The sequence below is a fragment of the Anser anser genome, assembly GCF_964211835.1.
Source record: "Anser anser genome assembly, chromosome: 17".
NCBI classification, from domain to species: domain Eukaryota; kingdom Metazoa; phylum Chordata; class Aves; order Anseriformes; family Anatidae; genus Anser; species Anser anser.
In genome coordinates, this window is record NC_139738.1 from 4,807,498 (window position 1) to 4,831,413 (window position 23,916).

General features: G+C 40.1%; 1 protein-coding gene across 10 annotated transcripts in view; it reads left to right on the forward strand.

Moving 5' to 3' along the window:
• KIF1B (kinesin family member 1B) overlaps positions 1 to 23,204 on the forward strand; it is a 96,645-nt gene extending 73,441 nt beyond the window's left edge. For all 10 annotated transcript variants that reach the window (XM_083802610.1, XM_083802607.1, XM_083802611.1 and 7 more), the window contains 17 exons: positions 409 to 527; positions 1,464 to 1,519; positions 4,170 to 4,278; positions 5,164 to 5,230; positions 6,709 to 6,793; positions 7,041 to 7,146; positions 11,383 to 11,497; positions 12,055 to 12,188; positions 12,684 to 12,745; positions 13,484 to 13,629; positions 13,991 to 14,230; positions 14,640 to 14,711; positions 15,297 to 15,418; positions 16,195 to 16,344; positions 16,833 to 17,025; positions 17,593 to 17,711; positions 18,506 to 23,204. In XM_083802610.1, coding sequence (XP_083658736.1) covers positions 409 to 527; positions 1,464 to 1,519; positions 4,170 to 4,278; positions 5,164 to 5,230; positions 6,709 to 6,793; positions 7,041 to 7,146; positions 11,383 to 11,497; positions 12,055 to 12,188; positions 12,684 to 12,745; positions 13,484 to 13,629; positions 13,991 to 14,230; positions 14,640 to 14,711; positions 15,297 to 15,418; positions 16,195 to 16,344; positions 16,833 to 17,025; positions 17,593 to 17,711; positions 18,506 to 18,548 — 1,938 coding nt within the window. In that variant the 3' untranslated portion in view covers positions 18,549 to 23,204. The remainder of the gene's footprint in view (positions 1 to 408; positions 528 to 1,463; positions 1,520 to 4,169; positions 4,279 to 5,163; positions 5,231 to 6,708; positions 6,794 to 7,040; positions 7,147 to 11,382; positions 11,498 to 12,054; positions 12,189 to 12,683; positions 12,746 to 13,483; positions 13,630 to 13,990; positions 14,231 to 14,639; positions 14,712 to 15,296; positions 15,419 to 16,194; positions 16,345 to 16,832; positions 17,026 to 17,592; positions 17,712 to 18,505) is intronic.
• The last annotated feature ends 712 nt before the right edge of the window (positions 23,205 to 23,916 follow it).

Below are 23,916 nucleotides of genomic sequence, written 5' to 3' on the forward strand. Positions count from 1 at the left end.
TCGAAGATTTAACTCTTCTGTTTCACATCTATTTCTTGCCTTTGAATTCCCTGTTCCCATTCCAGGGTGTTCAATGAAAATAGTCAAGAGTTCAGGAAATAAAATATATGTGAATAGCAGTGCTTATGATATCAAATGAACTGAGTAAATCTCTCATTATGAACTGTGGAATCCTTTAGTTATATGTAGCTCCCTCTTCTGCTACTTGAGAGACTCAATATAATAATTTATTTTTTTTCCTTTAATAGAGGGTAGAATTAGTGCTTAAACCAAAATGGAATACAATCGCATTTACTGCGAGTTGCTCTAAACAGTAGGAAAAATGTAGGCTCCTAAAATTTAAAATTGGCACTTTCAAGATTTTGTTCTTGCTTGTTTCATTTTTTTTTTTTTTTACTTGCCTAATAGATTGCTGTGGAAGTGACAGAATCATTTGTGGAGTACATCAAAACGAAGCCTATCGTATTTGAAGTCTTTGGACACTATCAGCAGCACCCTCTCCATCTTCAAGGACAGGATCTCAATAGGTATTGCACACTGTTCTGGCATAAAGCCTCTGTGATCACACTCAGGTTAGCTCTGCAGTTCAGGCACCTCTTTTTCATAGTCCTGAAATTATCCAGCCACACCCTCATGAGTGGGCTTCCTGACTGGTGTGAGAGTGCTGGCAGAGGTCTATTTACCCAGTGTAGTGTGGTTTGTTAATGAGTGATGGGATTGTTTTACTATTTCAAACGTGGAAAGCTGCTTTGTCAATACAGCTGCATCCACCCTGTAAACACTGGCAGTAGAATATTGTACAGAAGTGTTGAGTGGTGATCCCAGTGAGTTCTGGATAAATAAATCCTCTCACTCTGCAAGATGCAGTGTTCTGTGGCCTGATGCATGAAGGTGTGATTACAAAAGAGAGACAAGATTAAGGGGAAAACAAAAGGCTCTGAACGTGTTACGTGTTTAGGAAGTACTGGTGACAAAGTTGCTGAGCCTTTGAACTGGGGAAAGGACCCCCTAGTCCTCCTCAACAGCTTAAGGGAAGAGGCTGTTGTTTGGATTACTTGTTCTGGCTAGCCATTCTACTGAAAGCAGCAGCTGCAAAGAGGAAGCATGTCTTGGTTTTAAGAGGAAATGTCTGCTGAGACGTGCTTTCTTTCCTGAAGATATTTTGGGAAATGCCTGTTACCCACTTAAATTTTTAGTACGAGATGGGGATGGAGCAGTTGGAAAGTGTAGATAAATATTTTTCACTGATGACTAGGATTAATTTAGTTAGAACAGAAAAAATGTCTATTAGAGAAGTGTGCTTAGTCCAGTTGTTATGGAGACAGGTGATATTTACCTGTCTTCATGCGACTGTAAGGGTCTTTTAGAGACATGTATCAGAGCGTACGTATATGTATGTATGTGTTTGTATATGTCTTCACTTGGCTGCCTCTGTAAAGATAACTCTCTTCATTTCTCCATAGCCCTCCACAACCTTCCCGAAGATTCTTTCCTCCCCCTATGCCACTCTCAAAGCCAGGTGAGAACAGGTCTTTGATTCTCTGTCACATTTGTTTGCCATGGAAAACAAAGGTCACAGTATATTCTGAAGTCATTCAGGACACCGAGAAATGAGATGAAGTGAACATTGCAAAGGGCATTGGAACCATCTTGGGCTGTCTTTCTTTCCTTGTGTTCAACCGCCTCTTGCAGCAAGTGCTTCTTGGTTCATTAAAGGGTAGAATTCTTTTCCTCAGGTGTTATCCATATTCCATGAGTTCTGGCTATGACTCTTCATGTGCATACTAAGCACTTGACTGGAAATTTGCTTATTCATTAACCACTCCATCTTTCTGCTCTGTAACATTCTTGTTCAGTGAGCCAGCCTTGTTGAAATTATCCGTGTTTTTCTTTGCTTAATTTTAACAATGCATGCTGAACTTTTATGTTTTTTTCTCCCGTTTCACCCTTTTATATCCTCCTCCTCTTTTTTCCTCACCTGCCATCTCTACCATCCCTTTTTTTGTGTGTTTCATTCACTTTGCAGACCATGAAAGAAAAATTGAGCTGATTAGGTATCTTATGTCTGGCTATGTAAACGTGCATGTGCTGAACACACTATCTGAGCATGCCAACGTGCTTGCATCCTCTGCTGTGGCTGCTTTCCAAGATGGGGCTGACCAGCTGCCACCTTTTCTCTTTCTGCCTGTTCCCAACTGTCAGAGCGAGCGGGCTCCTAAACGAGATGGTTAGTAGCCAAATTTGATCTATGGTAGATGTAGAAGTAGTTTTGAAACATGCTTCGAGGTTTCAAGATTCCTTTTTCCTTATTTTTATCTTGTAGTAGTCTTGGGACTAGAACTTCTGTGGCTGCAGTCACAGAATGGTGACACCATGTTTTTGTTTATGGCTGTTCTAGAGAAAACAATATAGAGAGTGAATAAACTCCAGTGTGCAAGTATCACAGACTTTTCTCTGGCCATGAATCTGTTTCCCAAAGCTTCCTGAACCTTTGTTTTCTTGTCTTCTGTAAATAGTTCTGAGATACTGGGAGATGCTACATATGAGAAAACAGCTAGGTGTAGAGGAGACGTTCTGCTTTGTTCTATATAGGCTTTCCTTTTGCTTATCTTTTTGTCATTAACTTGACATGTACAGTGCTGTACATTGTTTACATTTGCATTCTGTTTTAGAGGGGAAAAAAGGAAAACAAACAAACCCACACTGGTCTTGCCAGAGCAAGTCTATGAGAACATCCAGAACCAGCTTGCAAGTTTAATTAAATGTCTTTCTGTTTTATTTTTTCCTCTTCTGGTGCTTTTGAGTTTCTCCATGTAGCAGTAAACTTAACTTGAGTGACGTGTTTTGATTTTTCCTATTCTCAACAATACTCAGTTCAGCTGTCATGAGTTCATGTGCAGCTGCAAGCGTTGTTTTGGTATTACGATGGGTATAAGAGAGTGATTACCCAGAGTGATCAATGGGAAGAGCAAATGATGAGAGCTTGCTACCTAGCATGATGGGCTTGCTACCTAGCATGATGGAGCTGGAGAGCTGTACATGATTAATTCTTGTAAAGTCTGTTCCTCTGAGGTGGCTTTTCTTTTACCCTGAAAAGAAATAGAATTCACATTTTATTTTTAAAAAGTGACTATGCAAACGCATCTGTATGGATCTTCTCTTAATTGGGGACTGTGAAGTTCTTCCAGTGCAGTTTCCACCATGACTTAATTTCCCATTAAGGGATGTACAAAGGCATGAAGGTAGCAGAACCTAAAGAAAACCTGAGCAAGGGAAGAATGGGGCTTGAGAGGCTAGAAGGGAGAATAATCATTTGGCTCAATAACAGCAATGCAGGCAGGATGTGAGAGGAGAAAAAAAACGGAGAATCAATTGCAGATGTACAAAAATATGTCAGAGTACACAGGAACCAAGCTCTTAAAATATTCCCATTTACAAAAATGAAATGAGTGAAGAAAGAGGAGAAATCTTGTAATGGCAAGAGGTGTGATGTAGGTATGCATGAAGGAATATCAGGTTATTTCTAGAATTTCAGTTATCCTATTAGTAGAAATTTTTCCAAGTGAATTATCCCTACATTAGTATGAAAGGAATTTGAGGGGATCTGGCCAGTAGAAATCACTAATACCAAAACATAAGGAGCCCAGAAACATACTTTGACAGGATTACAGATCTGGAATAAGTCTTACTCAGCCTCTTTCTGTGCACACTTTCTTATCTAAACTGGTAAAGGAGACTGGCATTTTGCAGCGCGAAAAAGTGAAGACCAAATTCTGAAGTTCTTAATTTATTTTCTTATGTAGGGAAGGGAAAATGTATGTTCTGGGTGAAAAAAATGTTACAGGTGAACTAATTTAAGCAATTCAAATCTCAAACTGCTAAACCATAAAGTAGGTGGTGGATATCTGAGGAGACTGTGTGGATCTAGAGTTTTTTTTTCTTATTTTTGCAAATTCTTTTTTTCCACTACATTTGTTTTCTTATTTAAACAACCTTATTTGATGCCAATACTTTAAGGAATAGTGCTGTGAGCAACGTTATTTTCAGGGGACAAGATGTGATCTGCACATGTACATAGAATACATGGAATCAATGAAATGACACGTTTCTGTGAGCCCTAGGGTATCTTCGTTCAGTCTTGATAAACCATTCTTTTTTCTTTCTTTAAGTGCCAGCTACAAAGCTAAATACTATGAGCAAACCCAGCTTGGGCCAGAGTGTGAGCAAGTATGACCTCCTTGTCTGGTTTGAGATCAGCGAATTGGAGCCAACAGGGGAGTAAGTCCAATATTCATCGTTTTAAGATGATCGTGTTTTAAGTACAGTGGTTTATGGGATCAGTTACCCTTTGTTCCGTTCAGACAAGGTTGATGTTCAGCAATCATCTGAAGGTAGCCTGGCTTATGTCAGCCTCCTCTCTTACTAGTTTGTAATTAGGGGATATAAATTCTGCTGGCATTTATCATCCCCTTTGGAAAGGACTGAAGAGACAGAATGCCATTCTTTAACATTTGAAGTTCTGTCTCCATTCTGGAAGCCCCTGCACGCCAGCTGAACAGGTGTAGGGAACATATATTCAATGTTTAGGCCATGAGTTTAAATTCTTCGTGTCACTAGTCTATACTGTAGAAATTTTCTAGCAGACCCATGTTTTACTCACCTCAGCTATGCAGAAGGTTTTCCCCTGAAAGTTCTTTAGGGATTGTGTTGAGAAGTGAGTTCCACAGAGTTTTCCAGAAGATTGCGTGAGAGGAAACAGTCTCAAATTGCACCAGAGAAGTTTAGGTTGGACATTGTGGAGAATTGCTTCATACAGAGAGGGTGGGTGGTTAAGCACTGGAATGGGCTGCCCAGGGAAGTGGCGGAGTCCTCATCCCTGGAGATATTTGAGACACATGGACATGGGACTCAGCAGGGCAAGTTGATGGTTGGACTTGATGATCTTGAAGGTCTTTTCCAACCTAGACGATTCTGAGATTGGTATGTGAGACTTCTATATTTAACTTGATACTGTGGTCAGATAAAGTGTCCGTTCTGAGAGCTAGTAGAAACACCCTTATTTCTTTAGATATTATATGGAGAGGTAAACTTTGGCAGCACAATAGAGTAATGTTGCTTTGCTAGTGTATCTTTCCTGCCTGCTGATTTCTGTCTCTCACACAGGTATATTCCTGCTATTGTGGACCACACTGGAGGCCTGCCTTGTCAGGGGACATTCCTGCTTCACCAGGTACTAATGAAGGCTGTAGAACAGCAAGATTCATCTCTGTGGGGATTAGAGTGCTAATGATGGGATTTTGCATCTCATGTCTTGTCCTTTCCCACACAGCTGTCTAATGATAGCTGTAGGGTCAGTCATCTTTCAGTCTGTATTTAGTCTGTTAGCTTTGAGCTACGTGGAGAATATGTTTGGCCCCTAGTATATTGCTGTTTCCTCTGCTTATGAGTTTGTCTCAATCATGAAAGATGAAAGCCTTTTGAAAAGCAGGAACCCTTGAGACCAAATTTGTGCCCCCCACATTCTCAAATTTCTGTACCAGGATCACTGAAAGAGCATGAGGACTCAACTTTGTTATTTCAACCTGGTTCTTTCTCACTACATGTGGCTGGCTATAAGATGGTTCTGTACAATAACTGTCTCCGTGCATTTTAAATCTTTGTAGTTAATCAAAAATGCTACTGTAATAATCCTTAATAATAATTTGTCTTTAGCTATATTCTAAAGATAATCCTGCTTAAATACTGTTTATGTTTTTTCTCTACTCTCAAATTCCCAGTTCCTTTTCAGGGACTTTGCTTGTGACAAGCATTTCCTCTTTTTCTTATGAGGATAGGAACAACTCTTGTACCTTGGGAATAATGGTCATATTCCAATTATTTCCTTAATAAAACAAACCACGGCCAACAAAAAAAGGAGCAGGTGTTACTTCTGGATTTACCAGTGTCCTCATCAGTTACTTCCAGTCCAACCCAGAGTAGTTCTGTCCTCTGTAATCCCATTACGAATGTAAATCCACAATACAGGCAAACATCTTTCAACTTCCTTTTGAAGCAGTTATGCATGAAGCACTTTCTTTCTGGGTAATTGACATCTTTGCTTGGAAGAGTGGAAACTATTGAGACCAACACCTGGGGATTTTTTCTTGTTCAGATGAGGTGTTTATTTCTGCTACTCTACCTCCTTCCTAGCTGTTGCAGAGGTTTTTTTTGTATTTTGACTATACATATAGATGTATGTGAAAAAGAGGGAGTATATCTGCATGAATAGTTGCTGGTTTGTATTAACTTTTCTTACATTTCTTCAGTACATATAATTCTTTTGCTATATATACTTTTTATTGTATATACTTAGAAGTGCTTAAGCATACATTATCTGAATATCTGCTTAATGTTTTTGTAGTTGAGTCTGCTATACCCCCAGGGACTGTATGTATCGTGCCAATGATTTCAGGGCTATTTTAGGTGAAAAGCCTTTGTCTTTGTGGAGTAGAGGCAAGAAGTGTAATTTGTTACATATGAGAACATACCGTTCCTCTGTTCAGTTAATTTTAGGGCCCAGACACACAAAGGTTTTTGTTCACAGTTACAGGATAATTTAAATGGCTTATTTGCTCCGTATTTATTGTATAAGTGCAAAATAGATGATGACAGTGTGTGGGGGGTGGAACTACTTCCCCAGTATGAATTTTTGGTTTTGAACTCTACCAGGGAATCCAGCGTAGAATCACAGTCACCATTATCCATGAGAAGGGCAACGAGTTGCACTGGAAAGATGTACGAGAGCTGGTTGTTGGTGAGTGTATTCTGCTTTGTGAGTTGCTTTATGAAGAATAAAAATGTCTCTTTAGGTCTTATTCTGCTGTCTTCATGAGTATTGGATGTGGGAGGAGTTAGATTTTGAAAATTATCTAGAGGAAAAACTTAAGTTTTGCCATTTCCACTTAGAGCTGCTTGTTTAATCATGTAGTCTGAAAAGATATTTGGAAAATAAATTCCATATTTCAAAATTTTATTGATTTCCCTCCTCCTACCCCTATTAGGACGTATAAGAAACAAAGCAGAGGTAGATGAAGCTGCTGTGGATGCTATTCTGTCTTTGAATATTATCTCTGCAAAATACCTGAAGTCATCTCACAGCTCCAGTAGGTAAGTGAATAAAATGGCTACTCTTTTAAGCAGAGCAAGGTGTTGGCAGGGTGTTTGGAAAGCTAGCAGTGTTGCTAATAATCAAATGTAGAATTCTGTGGAGATGGGCATACAGAGAATGAGGGGTACCATAGTTTCTTGATAAAGCTGAAGTCCATTGAACTGCATGGAAGATTTTTTTTTTATGATGCATTTGGATGGCTTTCCATTTGTAAGGACTATAAAGGGAAGAAGGAAAGGAATGGTTTGAGGGAGACTGAGAATTGAAGCCAGAAATTTTAAACTGACATCAAGGTTTGTTTCTAGAATAAAGCATTGAAGTAGAAGGGCCATATCAGGGGGATATATTTATGGATGTATCCATACCTGTATTATTCCTGTAACAAGCATGTGACAGTTTAAGCAAGAGCACACTTTGTGAATTAAATGTCATAATTTGTGGATTTATTTAGATATATCACAAATTGACACTAGTTCTGATAAGGAGGTGTCTGCTCCGTGTAACTGCAATCGCTGGGGCAACAGCAGGGCCCCTCTCTGAGAGGTTTTTGGCTGCAGCTATCTCCTCATTAGGGTGCATTGCTGTGAAGATCAGTCAGACTGCATTGTTTTGCTTCAGTGTCTGCAACAAAGGGCAGCGAGGCAGAGTTCTGCATTGCCAGCAGAGCCTCCCCCTGCTCTTGACATCAGCCAAGTCACTTGACCACTTCGTGGCTCTGTTCAGCTGGTGCAAAGCAGGAGTATCTCTGAAATTGAACTCTGTGTGTTCCCAGAGGGGAACAGGGTTGTTCTGGGTCTGCAACTGCTGAATTCTGGAGGCGGTGTCATTCTCGGCACTGAAATGGCTTCTAACTTCCTTCTCTTTTAGAGGCTTGGGCTTCAAAATATCACTGCAGTATTAGAGGAGGATTCAGGATGCTGCTCCTACTAACTGAATGTCTTCCTGCCACCTAGTGTCTGTGAACACACATGGTGATGGTATTTTCAGCAGCTATTCCTTGCCTCCCACACAATGTGGATATTTTATTTCTAGTGTTTTTGAACTAATGGTTCAGTAGCACTGGAACTTAAGGGGACTGTTGCTGGTTTCCAGTCTGATGCTGTTAGGTAGTTGGGAAGTCCTATACCTTCTGTATGCCAGCAACTTCAATAAATTCCTGCAGCTCTGTAGCTTTCTACTGGGAGGGCTGCTTGCACGAAGGATGAGGGCGAGCGAAGTGAAGCCGTTGACAGTCTTATTACCAAAATGCCGAAGTTTAAGTAGAGGGATGGGTGCGTGGCAGGGCAGTGGAGTGGGACTGAAGCTCTGATCAGGGATGTCTGATGTTTGCCTATTGTCTGCAGACTTGTTTTGTGGCTGTGGTGGTGTTTTTCTTTGTCTGTTTGTTCTGTTCCTCTCAGCTGTTGCTTCTTTGTTCTGCTTTTGGCTGCACTAACTGAAGCTCTTTCTGTGTTTTTACAGGCTCTTTCTTGATAAGGATATGCCTAGGTATTTTCTGTTTGCTTCCTCTGCACATAAAGGTTCTTGAAAACAGAATGCTTTATGTCCTGCTTCTATTGCTGCCATTTCCCTTATAGCTTTTACTGAATTTTGTTAGCACGCCTCTTAGCTCTTCTAGAAGTAGTAAATCTCCTGCCTTGTCAGGTAAAATTCAGCGGGGAACACGTGCGAATAAATTTTCCTTCACATACAACAGATAGCTTCCCTCATTCAGTCTTTCTGATCCTCGGAATGTGCCATCTGAGTGTAGTTCCTATTCATAGTCCTTGCTATTTTCTTCCTTTGTTCTGTATCAGAACTAGATTTGGAATTTCTTACAGTCTCTGACTGTAACGTTTGCCATGTTGGAAGTACCAAGGCAAGGACTGAATGATTAAGTTACTTGAAATTCCAGCTTGCAATTGCGCTGAACAAAAAGCTGTGGCTGCCATGTGACTGGCATTCAGCCTCCATTCTTGGGCTGGATTTGCATCGGAAGTTTAACCGTGTGGTTGCTGCTACACAGTTTACCAGTTGGCAGGGAAGCAAGGCGTTTAGTAGCTGCTCAGACTGGATTCCTCTTTCATCTTCCAGGTGTTCCTGTGGATCACAGCCAAGCATGCTGGCTGCACAGCCTGGGACAATTTGCTCTCTGCTTTCTCTGTTCTGCCTGTTTGAAAAAGAGAAGACTTAAGTTTTCAGTGCTTTCAGTTAACCACTTTTTCCTAACACTAAAAACCATTAAAAATCAGTTCTAACTGTAAATGTGTGCCCTTAACCTGTTTCTCCTGTTTTCTGTCCTTTGTTCGGTACTCCATTTTCCTCCTTGCATTATTTGCTATACTGAAAGAGGTTTGTTCACTGCTGCTTTTTTGTCTCCCTCTCTAACTATTCTAGCAAGTTCTGGTTTGGACGGGCAGGCCTGTGTATATTTAACTTTCTGGCTAGACAAACTCTAGTAGAGTAACCGTCTCAAAGCTGTGTTTGCCTTCAACTTGGTGTTGATCCAAAAAGCACCATTTTGCTTAGAGGAGCCTTTTGTTCTCACTGTCGAACGTTTACGCACGTGTTCTCTCCATGAGAAGCTGTGTTCAGCCCAAAGTGCAGAGCTGGCTCAGGGGCTGAGTACCCTGGCTTTGCCATTTCTGGAGAACCAGGCTTTTCTTCTGCCCAGAATATAGATCTGGAGCCTGCTAAAAGGTTTTTAAAAATTGCTTTCAGAATTAAGCTATGATGAAAGCTAAAATCATGAGCACTACACACAGATTTGCAAAGGGTTAGAAGGCAACCTGTGTTGTTTGCCTAATCTAACTCAAGTGGGGATTATTGCATTATAGGGCTTTTCAAGTTTCCTATTACTTAGCCTTTGGAATGTGTTTCTCTGGAGCATTTTTAATAGAAGCAAGGCATTTAGATACTACTTCAAACACTAAAACACATACTGCAAGCGGTATTTAGTAATATTCTCAGACTATATTACTAGACTGCACAGTTCATGGTGTCTCAGTGTATTTATTAGCTTGAAGCAGTGTAACCAGTGTTAGGAAAACAGGATTTTGGGAACTCTTTGAGATCAGAACTCATTTCTGATGTGTGCGCTTTTAGGTTGTTCCAACCCCGCACTGCTTTTTGTCATTTGTCTTTGGTTTCATTTTCTGTTGTACTGAGCTGCCCTTGAGTATTAGCACAGAAGCTCCTTAGATATGTAACTTGTTTTGTTTTGTTTTTAAATATACATGAAACACTTCCTTACTTTGAGTACTGTTTCATTTATATTCAAAATGGGATGGAAAACCTGAATGGCAAGGGAGTTTGGAAGGGAAATCATACGGAGGTGATGAAGAATTAGTGCCTCTTTTACTAGTGTAAACACCTGAAAAGCAAGCTGTATCCCAGAATGACAAGGGTATCGGACTCTCTTCCAAAGGAGCGTATGTGAAATCAAGTCTCTACTTGTGAGAAAGGAGAGAGCTTGTTTCCCTAAGTGCCTGTTAGAGAGGAAATAGTATAATTCTGACTATAGACATGATGGCTTAGATGTGCTTTGAGTGATGCTCCCTCTCACTTATTTGAACAGATGGACATTCTTGATCGCTGAGGTAGAACGGGGGGAGGCTTTAGTTCCTTTCTTTCCATCTACCAAACTGAAGAAATTTCGTACAAAAGCTTGTGTTAGGTCTGCAAGTTTTCACTTGAAGCTAGTAGGGAAGTAGAAAGAAATCTTTATTACTTGAATATAGGACTTACCCGTACCTATCAATCATTCTGATTGCTGTCAGAAGCTATTTTTATATGAATAGCTATTAAAGGGATCTCTTCTGTTGCTAAATGCCAGTCCTAGAATATGATGTAGAATGAGTTGTTTTTTAAAATAAATATAATAATAAAAAGAAGGTTCATCTGGGCTGAATTGTACCTAAAGCATTAGAGAGAAGCTCTGTTTGTTTTAGAAACACTGTCTATTAGTGCTGATTTCCCTGTGATGTTATGATAGCTTTTGTTCTCCTGTGTTCCTTCTTTTCTCTTTCATGTAAGTCTTTTTTTTTAAAAACAGGCAATGGTTTCTTATGCCAAACTATTTGTAGTAGAAGTAATCAATCTTGGGAAAGAAGAGATAACTCTCTAATTAGTTATGTGAGCCACTGTGGTCAGTAACAATCATACTGGGTGATGTCAAGGAAGATGTGCTTTGCACTGACCGATGAGAGGCTTGCAGAGGAACCAGCTGTTGAGCTTTTGCTGTGCTTTTTTTCCAGGACTTTCTATCGGTTTGAAGCAGTTTGGGATAGCTCCTTGCATAATTCCCTTCTCCTCAATCGAGTGACGCCATATGGAGAGAAGATATATATGACCCTTTCTGCTTACCTGGAGGTTAGAATCCTGTGTTGTTTTTTCTGCTTGTGACTCAGACAGAACTACTGGAGACAGCAGACTGTGTGTACCTGAGATGGACACCTGCTGGACTAAGGGATTTTCGAATCCTGAAGGCAGTGAAAGACTATTAATTTTCTGAGAACAGGGTGGAAAAACTTATTCTCAATTAATACCTTTAAGTCAAGGCATTACTGCCTCACAACAAATTTGAAGTGAAAAAAAATGGATCTCCTTACCTTTCTGTGCCTCATTTTATCTATCTGAAAATCTTTTTGAATTTGGTGACTGTTATGATATAAGTCCTACCAGTGTTGCAGACACTGGCTTAGCTCTTGGCTTTGTGTGCAATACACCGTTGTTCTGGGGGGTGTCATTATTTTACGCAGAAGAGGCATTTAACAATCTTTAACAATCTTTCACAAACACATACCAAAAAGCCCACCGAAGACCCAAACAAGAACAGATTTCAAAAAGCTGTCCCACTAAAAGAAGGAAGGTAATTAACTTGGCATAAATATCTTCAGGCAGTCATTCTTTACTGTTTCTTCTCTTAGCTTGATCATTGCATTCAACCTGCTGTTATAACAAAGGATGTTTGCATGGTCTTTTACTCACGAGATGCCAAGATCTCCCCGCCACGATCGCTGCGCAATCTTTTTGGCAGTGGCTACTCCAAATCTCCAGACTCGTAAGTTCAGTTGGCAGTTTTGGTATCCAACGTTTGATGTCTTGGGGAGGGTATGGGGAGAACATAGCTTGGTTTTCTTTTTCTTCTTTGAAATGACCTAGTTATAGATCTCCAGTCTGGTTTTGAACATTTTTGTCTTGCTTGCATGTCAGTGAAACTCACGGTTTATCTCTTTAATGACCCCTTTTTTGGCCTTCTCTCTGAACAGCTAGGACTAGAGATCCCATTTGTCGAGCCTGCATGTAGTTGACCCTGATGCCAAGCTGAAAGCTGCTGCTGCAGCAGCAGCTTTTAATGGAGAAAAAAACACCTTGAGGGAAATGCCATTTTTAGAGATCTTGCAGTGTGTGGCTATTTTAAGCCAAGATTAGAATTCAGATAGTTCTCGCTAATAACTGTACTTCTAATTGGGGGGCCACAAAACTAAAGCTAATGTACTTTATCTCTGAAGATAATTTTTTTCCTTTTTTTTTCCCTCTGGCTTTTTGTGAGCAGTAATCGAGTAACTGGGATCTATGAACTAAGTTTATGCAAAATGTCAGACACAGGAAGTCCAGGTAAGCAGTAACCAGGTGTGCTTGCATTAAAGATGCTGTAAACTGAGATATTGCAGAAAATTTCATAGGATGGAGTAAATACTTCTTTTTTTTTTTTGATGGGGAGCAGTTTCTGCATTTCATAGGAGCAATGAAACATTGCTACTCCATTTAAAAATAAAAACTTACACAGGCTTTTACTTTTGACCTGTGTCTGTGCTTATCATTGATGAACCAAGGATTCGCAGAAAACTTCGCATTTTCCTGACATTCCCAGTAATATGAAACTTAGCATGTTCTTGGGTCGTAGACTTACGGAGCATAATACATTGCTCACTGTAACTAAGACAGCTGGGACTTGGTTTTGCAATGATATAATTTTTGTGTGGTCTTTTGAAGACCACATTTTAGATATTGCTGTTATTTGAGGCTAGCTTGATAACTTGGAAGGAATGTAGTTCAAATTGAATCAGTGTATTTTCTTCTAGTACCTAGGAATCAAAGCTCTTATACTGAATTAGACTGAACAGGAATTTGTGTTCTATGGCAGTGAATAGAAAATACGCAAATGAAACAAAGCTGAAATAAATGAAACCTCTTTAGGATGTGTGATTGCTGTTAGAGAATTTATTGCTTTGTATATTTCCAGCCAAACAGCAGAAGAGTTGATTCTTTGCAGATTGCTAATTGATAAGTGTTTCTTGGTGGTTCCCTCCTGGCTTATTTTAACATGTATGATGTTTTTTTTTGTCTGCTCAGGAATGCAGAGAAGGAGGAGGAAAGTCCTAGATACATCTGTGGCATATGTGCGTGGAGAAGAGAACCTGGCAGGTTGGAGGCCCCGCGGTGACAGTCTCATTCTAGAGCATCAGTGGGAATTGGAGAAACTGGAACTGCTGCATGAGGTAAGTAGCTACAGGAAGTGAAAGCAAAAAGACAACTGTACACTTGAGGTTGCGTTTAGTGTGGCTACTGTCTGACCTTCTGAGCTGAACGAGTTCCCAAATGGGAGCTGAGATTTAAATAGGTTCTCCAACAGAGAGGATAGAATGTGGCTAGCTGCTGAGTAAAATCTTCAGCTTGAAATCTCGCTGTGTTCAACAAAAGTAGATTTAACTTCTAGTGCTATAGGAGACTTTTTTGGAGACTTTTTTTCTTGGGACCAAGTGTTTACTTGTATGAATCTTACGAGAATGCCTGTGAATGAAGTGCTTGTCAACTAGGGAACACCCTGGAGCAAATGATATTGCTTTCTTTCCTTACTAGGTGGAAAAAACACGGCACTTCCTTCTGCTTCGTGAAAAGCTTGGTGACAGCATCCCCAAGTCTCTGAGTGACTCGTTGTCTCCCAGTCTGAGCAGTGGAACTCTGAGCACCTCCACTAGCATTTCCTCCCAGATTTCCACCACAACATTTGAGAGTGCTGTGACGCCCAGTGAGAGCAGTGGCTATGACTCCACAGATATTGAGAGCCTGGTGGATCGGGAGAAAGAGCTGGCCACCAAGGTATAATATAAGAAAAGCAGTGGGGGTCTAAATTGAGTTATGAATTGATTATGGATTAATGATGAGCTTGTCATGTAAGGTGGTGAATATCCAGTGTTGCATGAGTTTCAGTTTAATATGCTCTACAGCAAAAATCAGCCATTCTTACCAGACAGTGCAGGTGACCATGTCTGCGCGGTTATGGCTGCATCTCATCCCTCTTCCTTAGTTGTTCTGTAAATGAAACTTTAAAATTTAATCAAGGGAAGTGGTTATTCCCCTCTTCTGTTTTTTTTTTTTTTCACAGCAGTTTAGAATTTGCATGTTCTTTCATGAGCTGCCAAGTATGTTTGGCTAATTGCCTTGTGTTCTAATTTCCCTAAAAATCTTCAAGTAAAATCCTTTTCTTTGTTTCTTCTTTTCCTCTCAGTGTCTTCAGCTTCTTACTCACACTTTCAATCGGGAATTTAACCAGGTGTACAACAGCATCAGTGATTGTAAGGTAAAGAATTCATCTGATACAATACATCGTATTTGTAGTACAATAGCAGTATATTTGTAGTTTATGGAAACTGTTGATACTATGAAGAGACAAAACACTTTGTATTAATTATCTTTAATTTCAGTCTGTTGGAAGCATTTGGCTATTCAGCATTGGGTTCCAAAGACTATTGAAGGAATTAGAAATGGTATGAACTTGGACAGTGGTGGTGTAGCTTCTAGTTTAACAGCAGACTGGAGGTTATTCATTTTCCCTATGCAAAAAGATAATTCAGGTCTTAAAAATATTGACAGTAGACACGGGTAATACTACATGGCAAACCAGATAATCCAATATTCTGTTGAGGAAATCAAGGTGTGAATAATCAGGAGTGTAGGACATTAATAACAAGCTGCATGCACAGAAGTGCCATTGTATTTTCACCCATAGATAGATAGGCAAAAATTGTAAAACTGAGTAGGGAAATGACTGATAGAAATACTTTTCTGTTATCCAAGCCTTCTGCATGCAGAATTGACACATTCTAGCCAGGACTGAATACCAAAAAAAAACCTCTAATATTTTTCTGTGTATTTGTCCTTGTAGTTGTCTGATATTTCTCCGATTGGGCGGGACCCATCAGTGTCAAGCTTCAGCAGTGCTACCCTCACACCTTCATCTACCTGTCCTTCGCTGGTGGATTCAAGATGCAATTCAATTGATCAGAAGTAAGTTTAGGATATGAATAGAAAAAATAATCCTTAGTGCATATAGTGCGCTTAAGGCTATCTTTGCTATATTTTCTGAATTTTTCCCCTTCTTTTTCTTTATTTTCTGTAGTTTTCTTTATGTAGACCTTCTCCTTATCTTTTCCAGTCACTCCACACAATGATTTTTCCCCTTGTTTTGTACTTTTCTTTCAGCACAAGGGATAAAAAACTGAACAATCTGTGTGTGTTGTTCTAGGGACCAGCACTTCTTTAGCAATCAAGAGTCCCTAAGTTGTCTTTTTCAGGTGTTTGTTTAAAAGACCTACAAACAACAACCCAGAATAACAGTTTAGCAAATGATCTCGTCATTTATTTTTCTCAGCTGTATCTGTAGAAGATATTTTTGATGAAATTAGGAATAACTACTTAGTGAAAGATATAATTTGTACTTTCCCTGTTTAACATCCCTGAGAGGAGTACTAAGTATACATCAAACCGTAGTAAGAAATGTTTCTGTGTTGTGACTGTATTTGGCAAGAGAAATGAGAGAAGTAGTGGGAAAAAACTTACTAGCAGTTAGTATTTATCTCCTTACAACGGAGCCTCAAGTTTTATTCAAAGATTTTGAGGGAAATGATATTCAATATTTTACAAATGGCTTGCAATATTATACAAAAAAACTTGTACTGGAGGATGAAACTTATAAAAGTCTAGATTGTAGGTGCACTTTAAATTAAAGTGCCACATTCAGTTCTTTTGTTCTGATTTATTTTTCTCTCTCCATTTTTTTAAAGGACTCCAGAAGCAAATTCTCGTGCCTCGAGTCCCTGTCATGAGATGGAACAGTTCCAGATAATTCCTGCAGTAGAAAGTTCCTATCTTGCCAGAGCTGGAAAGAATGAATTCCTAAATCTTGTTCCTGATATTGAGGAAATCAGACCAGGGTATGTTTCTACTGTAGTGTCATCATGGCTTCTTAAGTGCTGTCACAAGGGTTTCTGAGAGTTCTAGTTTTCTTTCCCCATTTGAGGAAGGTAAATTAAACAGTTGATAGCAGGACTACACAGTGGTCAGTGATGTAGGCTGGAAGCTGGACTGGTGAGAGTTGTGTTGATATTTGATCTCTGCAGCATTCATTCCCTGCATCTACTTAATGAACAAGATTTCTAGTTACTTATAAGTACTGGTTTTTATTATCAAAACCATGGCTAAAAATCACTGAAGTAGAGATCTCTGTGGTTCCTTTTTCCTGTGAGACTTTTACATAGTTATTGAAGACAAAATTCAGCTTGCTGATGTTGTTGTGGACAAAACATATTAAGGACCAAGTTCTGTACAGTGCTTTGTAGTTAATAGGAGTACTCAGTAGCTGCCTTCTTTAGGGGAAAATGTATTGATATTTATCTGTGGCTTTTTGTTTTTGTTTTTCCAGCTCTGTGGTCTCAAAGAAAGGATACCTCCACTTCAAGGAACCACTCTCCAGCTCTTGGGCCAAGCACTTTGTGGTGGTCCGCCGTCCCTATGTTTTTATTTACAACAGTGACAAAGATCCCGTGGAAAGAGGGATCATAAACTTATCCACAGCTCAGGTGGAATACAGTGAGGATCAGCAGGCAATGGTGAAGGTGAGTCTCAGAGCAATTGTTTGTTTATCTGCAGAGCAGGAGCATTAAAGTTAGTAGTGCATCCATAACATCCTGTGTCATCTCTGGTCTGAGGGACATGCGGTTGTTTGGAGATTTATCTGGCATCTGGTGACTCTGCCTTCAATGTGTTCCTAATTTGTTCAGGCTTTCTTATGATTTGGGTGTAATTCTACAGGAGACTGAAACTAACTGCTGTGCTGGATTGTGTTTGCTTTTAATGAGCAAGTATTGCTAAAATGACCTTGTTTATTGTTTTGTTTTTTAAAAAAACCACATGCAAGCATTCTGCAAAGAATCAAACTTACTTTACTTGTCCATTTCAGCTGCCCTTAAAGTCCACACTCTTGCTTGAATTAAAACTGTATTGTGGAGGTGATGTTCCATTTGTCTGACTAGTAACATCCTGGAAATGATCAGTGAAACTTAATGGAAAGACCTTATCTCTTCTTAGAGATTGGACATTGCACATTCTTCCTGAGGGAGGGATTATGCATTAACTTCTGTGCCTGTAGACTTAGTTATTTTAAATTATCCTCAATATTCCAGACACCCAACACCTTTGGTGTGTGCACAAAGCATCGTGGGGTCCTGCTCCAGGCCATCAATGACAAAGACATGAACGACTGGTTATACGCCTTCAACCCACTTCTTGCTGGCACGATAAGGTAAGAGGCAGTTCCTGAGCAGACAGGCTGCGGAGCATAAAGATAGTGAGAAAGTCATAAAGTAAGCAGATAGTTTGTCACAGAATTTAATCTTATTACGAAGAATTTGACAAAATGGTTTTCCTGAAGGGAAGCCAGGGGGGTGGGGAACAAAAAGTTAAAAAGTCCTGTATTTCAAGAAATGCAGTGGCTGTTGCTTTGGCTTGTGACACTCTTAACATGTGTATACAGTTTGGACATGTGTGGTATGCATCATGCAATGAAACGTTTGGAAGCCACAAAATGTCTTTCAAGCTTCTTGTAAATTTCATATTTTACAAATCTATAAAATTTCTTAATACCTATATGCAGGTGGTTCTGGACTGCTTTTTCATTCGCTTTATTGCGGACTAAAGCAGAAAATCTTGTTTCCTTCCTTTTTTGACCTTCTCCAGAAGCCTTCTCTTTTAGTACAAGTCACTGACATCCCCTGCTTGCTGGAGAGGTCTCACTACTGTAGCTTTTAATTTCAGTAAAAAGAAAGAAAGAATTAGAAACTAAGCTATTGCTGTACAGTGTCAAATGTTTCTTAACAGTGCAGTCCTTAAAAGAACCAGTCATCCTTCCAAAGGAGCACAGCAGAAGAATGAGATGTCTTTCAGATTATAGCCCTTGATATGTTTTACTTTCTAAATGTGTGGAGTAAGCAAGGACTATATGAAAGGGTAGCAAAAAAAGGTGGAGAAAGTCTAGGGAGGGAATTAAAATAAACTTCCAGAATTCAACAAATGCTTTTTTACTTCTTTCTTGTGCAGGTCAAAACTGGCTCGAAGACGCACGGGCCAGCTGAAGTACTGAGTCCATGTAATGTTCTCATCTGTTCTCCCTAACTCGCCTTCTGATAGATAAAGTGTTACCTCTCATTTTCTCTTTGTGATTCTTGACAGTTTCTCTTGTATGTAATCCTGTGGCTTAACATCCCCTACCTTCCCAACTCCATCACATTTTCTAGATATTCTAACACTACCTTGTTTCTTTTCACTCGTGCGGAGAATCCTACTGGTAGCATGTGGCCAAACAAAAAATGGAAAAGAAAAAAAGTGATTATGCACGGCTCTAAAGAAGAAAAAAATTCTTATAACAATTGTTTTCCCGTTCCAACTGACCTTTTAGTGTCTGTCCCACTGTCCATTGTTGTCTGTCCGGAGCTCTGCAGGTTTTTCATTCAATTTGTGACTTGGCAATAGTCATCAGTTCCCTCAGGGCAAAGTGCTAATGCCAGGGCAAGATTATCCCTTCTATGTAGACAATACCCGGCCAGGAACTGCAATAGCTCCTCAGGCTTTCTGGATCCAGCCTCTGATTTAAACTCTGTTGAAAGCTGATGTTGGATAAATCTATCTGGGCAGACTGGATTTTGGACTTGGTGCAAGGTTTTGAGTTCCCCAGATCCAACAGACTAAGACATAAACTGGAAGAAGGTAGGGAACAAATCAAGAGGGGCTGGCTACAGTGATCTACCTTTAAACTTTTGCTGTGGGGATGCAGGTGAGCAGTACTTGGCTTTAACTCTTCCCCTGAAACATTAACAGTACTCGTCTGTGAGCTGAGCAGACAGAACTGGAGGAATAATGAATGGCTTGTCGCTGAAATATTAGATATGTTCTCTAAAGTTTTAGGTGCTCAGCCTCGGATTTGACACAGGTGAAGTGTGTTGAAGGTGAGGAACCAGTGTGGTCATTCCCTGGAGCGTTTTCAGGAGATCACCACAGGAGGGCAATATCTCCCCTTTCTGCTTTTAGCTCTGACTTTGGAGTTACTGTAGCGGCAGTCATCACCTCTCCTGGAAGAGATTTCCAGTTGTAATTGGTTTGCTAGGAAAGACAGTTCTTTGGCATTATTCTGAAATGCCTGCTTTATGCATGCATCCCCTACCTGTAATATTCAGCTGACATCCTGTCTGTCCATGGGGCAAAGTACCCTCTGCCTACAAAATGCTTTCTGGACCTTGCACTTGCAGTATTCTTCAGGGAACAGCAGGACACTTCCACTTCCGTTTGGAATAACTGTTGAATGTCTCTTAATCTACCTGCTGCAATTCTCATCAGCTAACCCCCCCCCCCCCCCCCAACACTTACTTTTAATTTCAGAAATAATCCTTCCTGGAGGACAGATCAAGTAGATTCTGGTCTTGGTCAGTGGGGTGTAATATCTGGCTTCTTGGAGATCAGCTGCGTGGTGGTAGTTCTTGACCTACAATGGAAGTTCTCCTTGTGGGCAAAGTTTTGCTCCTTGCCCCAAGAAAGGAAGGCAAAATGAGTTTCCTTCCTGAGAAGTGAGCTCATTTTTCTTAGGTTTTCAGGGAGGTTGGGGGCTTTTCTTTGTTTTCTTTTACTGTGTTTCAGACTGCTACGCTGTACTTTCTTGACTTACCTTGGGCACTGATTGGGCTAGCTGTGATCCTGGAGGAACATGCGGGAATTCAGTCCTGAGGTTCCTGTCTCTTGGGGAGAGATAAAAGGGTTTTGTTCCACCATTACAGTAGGCACATCTAGGAGAAAAAATAGTTTTGTGACTCCAGCTCAGGAAGGTCATTTTGATTCAGGTCACTCATCGCCAGGTCTCGCCATGCCTTGGAAGTTCTGTGGCCAAAAGTATACGTGGGACTGTCATCAGCTCAGCGCTTTTTTTTTTTTTTTTTTTTTTAGCTTTATTAGTTTTTCATTTGATAAAGTGCAATGCATAATGGGACCTCTTGAAAGGATGGTTGGAAAAAGGAGCAGGGAGATGGAGTCTGACACTTGCTAGGACATATCCTTATGTATTTCAAGATAGTACTCAAGCTAAATCATGTGCTCATCTTGTCTCCTATGGACCTCAGATTTATTTCAGAACTGGAACCCAGAGTGAGTGTATGTCCTGGGGACCCAGGAGCATAATAGAGTTGTTTTTTCCTTCTGTTTTTTGTCTTGTTTAATTGTATGTGACTCTTATTACAGTGATGATAGTTCTTTGTTATGCAATGGGCGCTCTGCACTTCCAGTGTGTGGATAAGTAAGACCACTAGAGCTGGGAGTGGGCTCCCCAGGCTGGAGCTAAGCCGATCTCAAGATGTTTTAAGAATGAATTAGGTTAATTTTAAGCACTGAGTTGTTGCTGCCACCACCACCACTGTATATAATAAAAGTGGAACCAGTCTGAGGAGGGCTAGCAGTTTAAGTGGTGGTATTATGTGACGCACTGAGAGATAAAAATTTTAATTTTTATCTTTTTTTTTTTTTTTTTTTTTTACTAGAAGAAAGCTAGTTTGCTAAGTCTTTGCTTTGGATAAACCAGAAAAGGAACCATGGAGAAATAAGCATTAAATAGAAACACGATTAAGGGATCTTCCTTTGAAAACAGGAAGAGATGGATGCTTACTTTATACAGAGCTGGAAATGTTACAGCTGTGTTACATAAGTGTCTTATATCTAAAGACTCCAAGCAGCTTCTGGTGACTTGATGTCTGTATGGATAACAGGTCATCAGAAGAACAAGATGCTGTTTTTAAACACCAGTATCTCTTAAAGCTGCATAATCTATGACAAAATCAATTTTCACATGAAGTTCAAGTGGGCATTACTATTACTGTGTCTGATGTAAAGGCACTCGGTTTTTCAGTATGTACTGAGACATTGGTTTCCCTACTTAAAACTTGATGACTGAAATCCAAATTTTCTTCTAAAGGAGAGCAAAGCCAAAAAAAAAAGTGGATTTCCATTCACTTCAAAGCTTTTTTGATTTAGCCTGACAAGTTAAAAATGTTTGTTTAGAAGGGAAAAATATGCTAAGCTGCCTTCTCTTGACATTAAAAAACCCTCTCTTGGTTATGCTTATGATGTCCTGGAGTCAGACAGCTCTCAGGACCAGCCACTAGAGGCAAGGCATTGTGCTGTGGGCCTGCCAGCCCATTGAGCATAAACACTCGTAGCAAACTTGATAGGCATTTCTTAGAGAGAGTTGAGAGTGAAGTTGTGCCACAGTTGTTTTTTTTTTTATGTTCATCAGTGAATGGGAGAAGAAAATTATCTTTTGGTCCAATGAAAACCCTATGATGTTTGATGGAGCTTCTTGGATATTTTTAAAACTGAACTAAACCTTCTATACTGTATTTTAGAAATGCACTTTAAGTACTTTTTAAAAGAAGATTCCTATATTGTGGGATGCAGAAGGGAAGGTAATATTATTTCCAAACCACGGAGATGTTTTTTTTCTTGCCAGTGTGTAATAGTCCTTATTACTGATTAGCAAGGTATTTCAAAGCAAAGACTTAACCTTTTGCTGCTTGTTATCTAATTTACAGGGATTTAATTTTATGTAATGTATTGTATATTTATACATCTGTAATTAATTGCACCTTAGATAAGAAAGGATTAGCTTTGGAACAACACCCATTGGTACTCTCCCATCAACTAATACTGCCTCTGCATCTTTCTGGTACACTTACACAGCCTCAGTTTGTGTTAGTTTATACTGTGGTGGTGTTTTTGTTGAACATGCAGTTGTTAACCTGCTGCTCGAAGGAAGGATACTAATGCTGCTCTGGAACGGTTTGCTGAATGTACTTCAAAATGGGTCTCTAACGTGCGCGTTGCATCTCTCCATTGAGGTTAATAACCCCAATATGTGGTCTGAACTATACTATATGTAGCAGGAATGTATTAATTTTGTGCTTCCTTGTTTAAAAACATCAGGTGTTCAAGAACAGGACTGAGATTTTTTTGTTCAGAAGGCCATTTATGCGTTCTAAGTATTTGAAATCTAAACTAGTCCAACACTAACCAGATGGTCGTGTCCAATGTCAATTGGAACAGTTTTTAAATTAACAGGAGCAGACGTGTATTCAGAAAACTGAGGGTGTGGAGGTCAAAACTTGAATTCTTAATGTTGCCAAGTTATGGCCCGATCCTGAGCAGTACTGAGCTACCTCTTGCTCACACTGAATCCAAGGAGTAGAAGCAGAGGGAGTCTTGGACGATCAGCACTTCCCAGGATCAGTTCTTAATTTTCCACTCTGCTTGTTCATACTTCACGTGCAGTTGACTAACGTTCTTGACTTTGGACATTAGACATGCTGTTGCACTGAAACACATCCTTTTTCTTCTTGCAGTTCCCATTTCCCTGTTTAACCTCTCTGTACACAAGGTATACAAGGTATACACTGTATAAGTGGCCTTCTTGAACAAATGTCTTTGCAAACTGATTTCATCCCAGCGAAGGAGTGCATCAGCAACACTGTACATTAATTTCAGATTTTCATTTTCATATTTTATTTTGTAAATATCTGATGTTTGGAGCTTGAGTATACAAAATGTAAATATAGTTCATGTATTTGTACTAATTCTGATCCATTTGCTGTATAGCCTTAGGTGTGCAATGCAGATATTATCTAACTGTGTATGGTAACCTTGCACCACTGAACTGTTAGTGAACGAGGTGAAACAATAAAGGTACAACCAAGTGCATTAGCAGGTATAACGTGTGCTCCTTTTATTAGGATTTCATTACTAGTTTCTTGTATTGTTTTAAAAATCTGTCCTGAGCAAGCTTATGCTTTTGTGGAAAGAGATTTGTCTCAGCTGTTCTTGAGAAGGATGAGAGGTTCTCCTTATCCTTTGTTATCCTCTTCCCTTTGGTATGTTCCACAGCATTTCTAAGTCGCTTTTAGATGATTTCAAAAATGTTTTTTGACTGACAGATAAAATAAGGTTGTAGTAGTGCTGCCAATGCTGAACTCGCTTGTCTGGGGGTGACTGCTAAGAATGACAGGAAATGCGTGAAATCAAGCCACCAGAGTGAGGTCCCAGCTCTGGGGACAACCACAATGTGCCAGGGACTCCCTGTGTGTCTCTAGCCCCAGGGAGGAGACTGGACATGGCCTTCCCCAAGCATCTGAGCCCCACAGGAATGGGCCACCATCTCTGGGGTAACTGCAGCTGTAAAACAGCCTCGTGATGGCAAAATGCTTTCACCAGGCTGCTGCCAGCATCTGCTCTTTCTCTGGAAAGCCCTCACGGATGTCTTGCTTTCTTCTTGCTGACCCACCCGAGTTGTGAGCCAGGCACGTAAGAAGCCCATTGGCTTTTTCTGGTTGCCCTTGCTTCAGGGAAGCAGCTCGCTCCTCCACTGAAGCACTTTCTTTCACCCAGTGCCCCTACCTAAGGGTTGCTGTCCTGGGAAGTCCTTT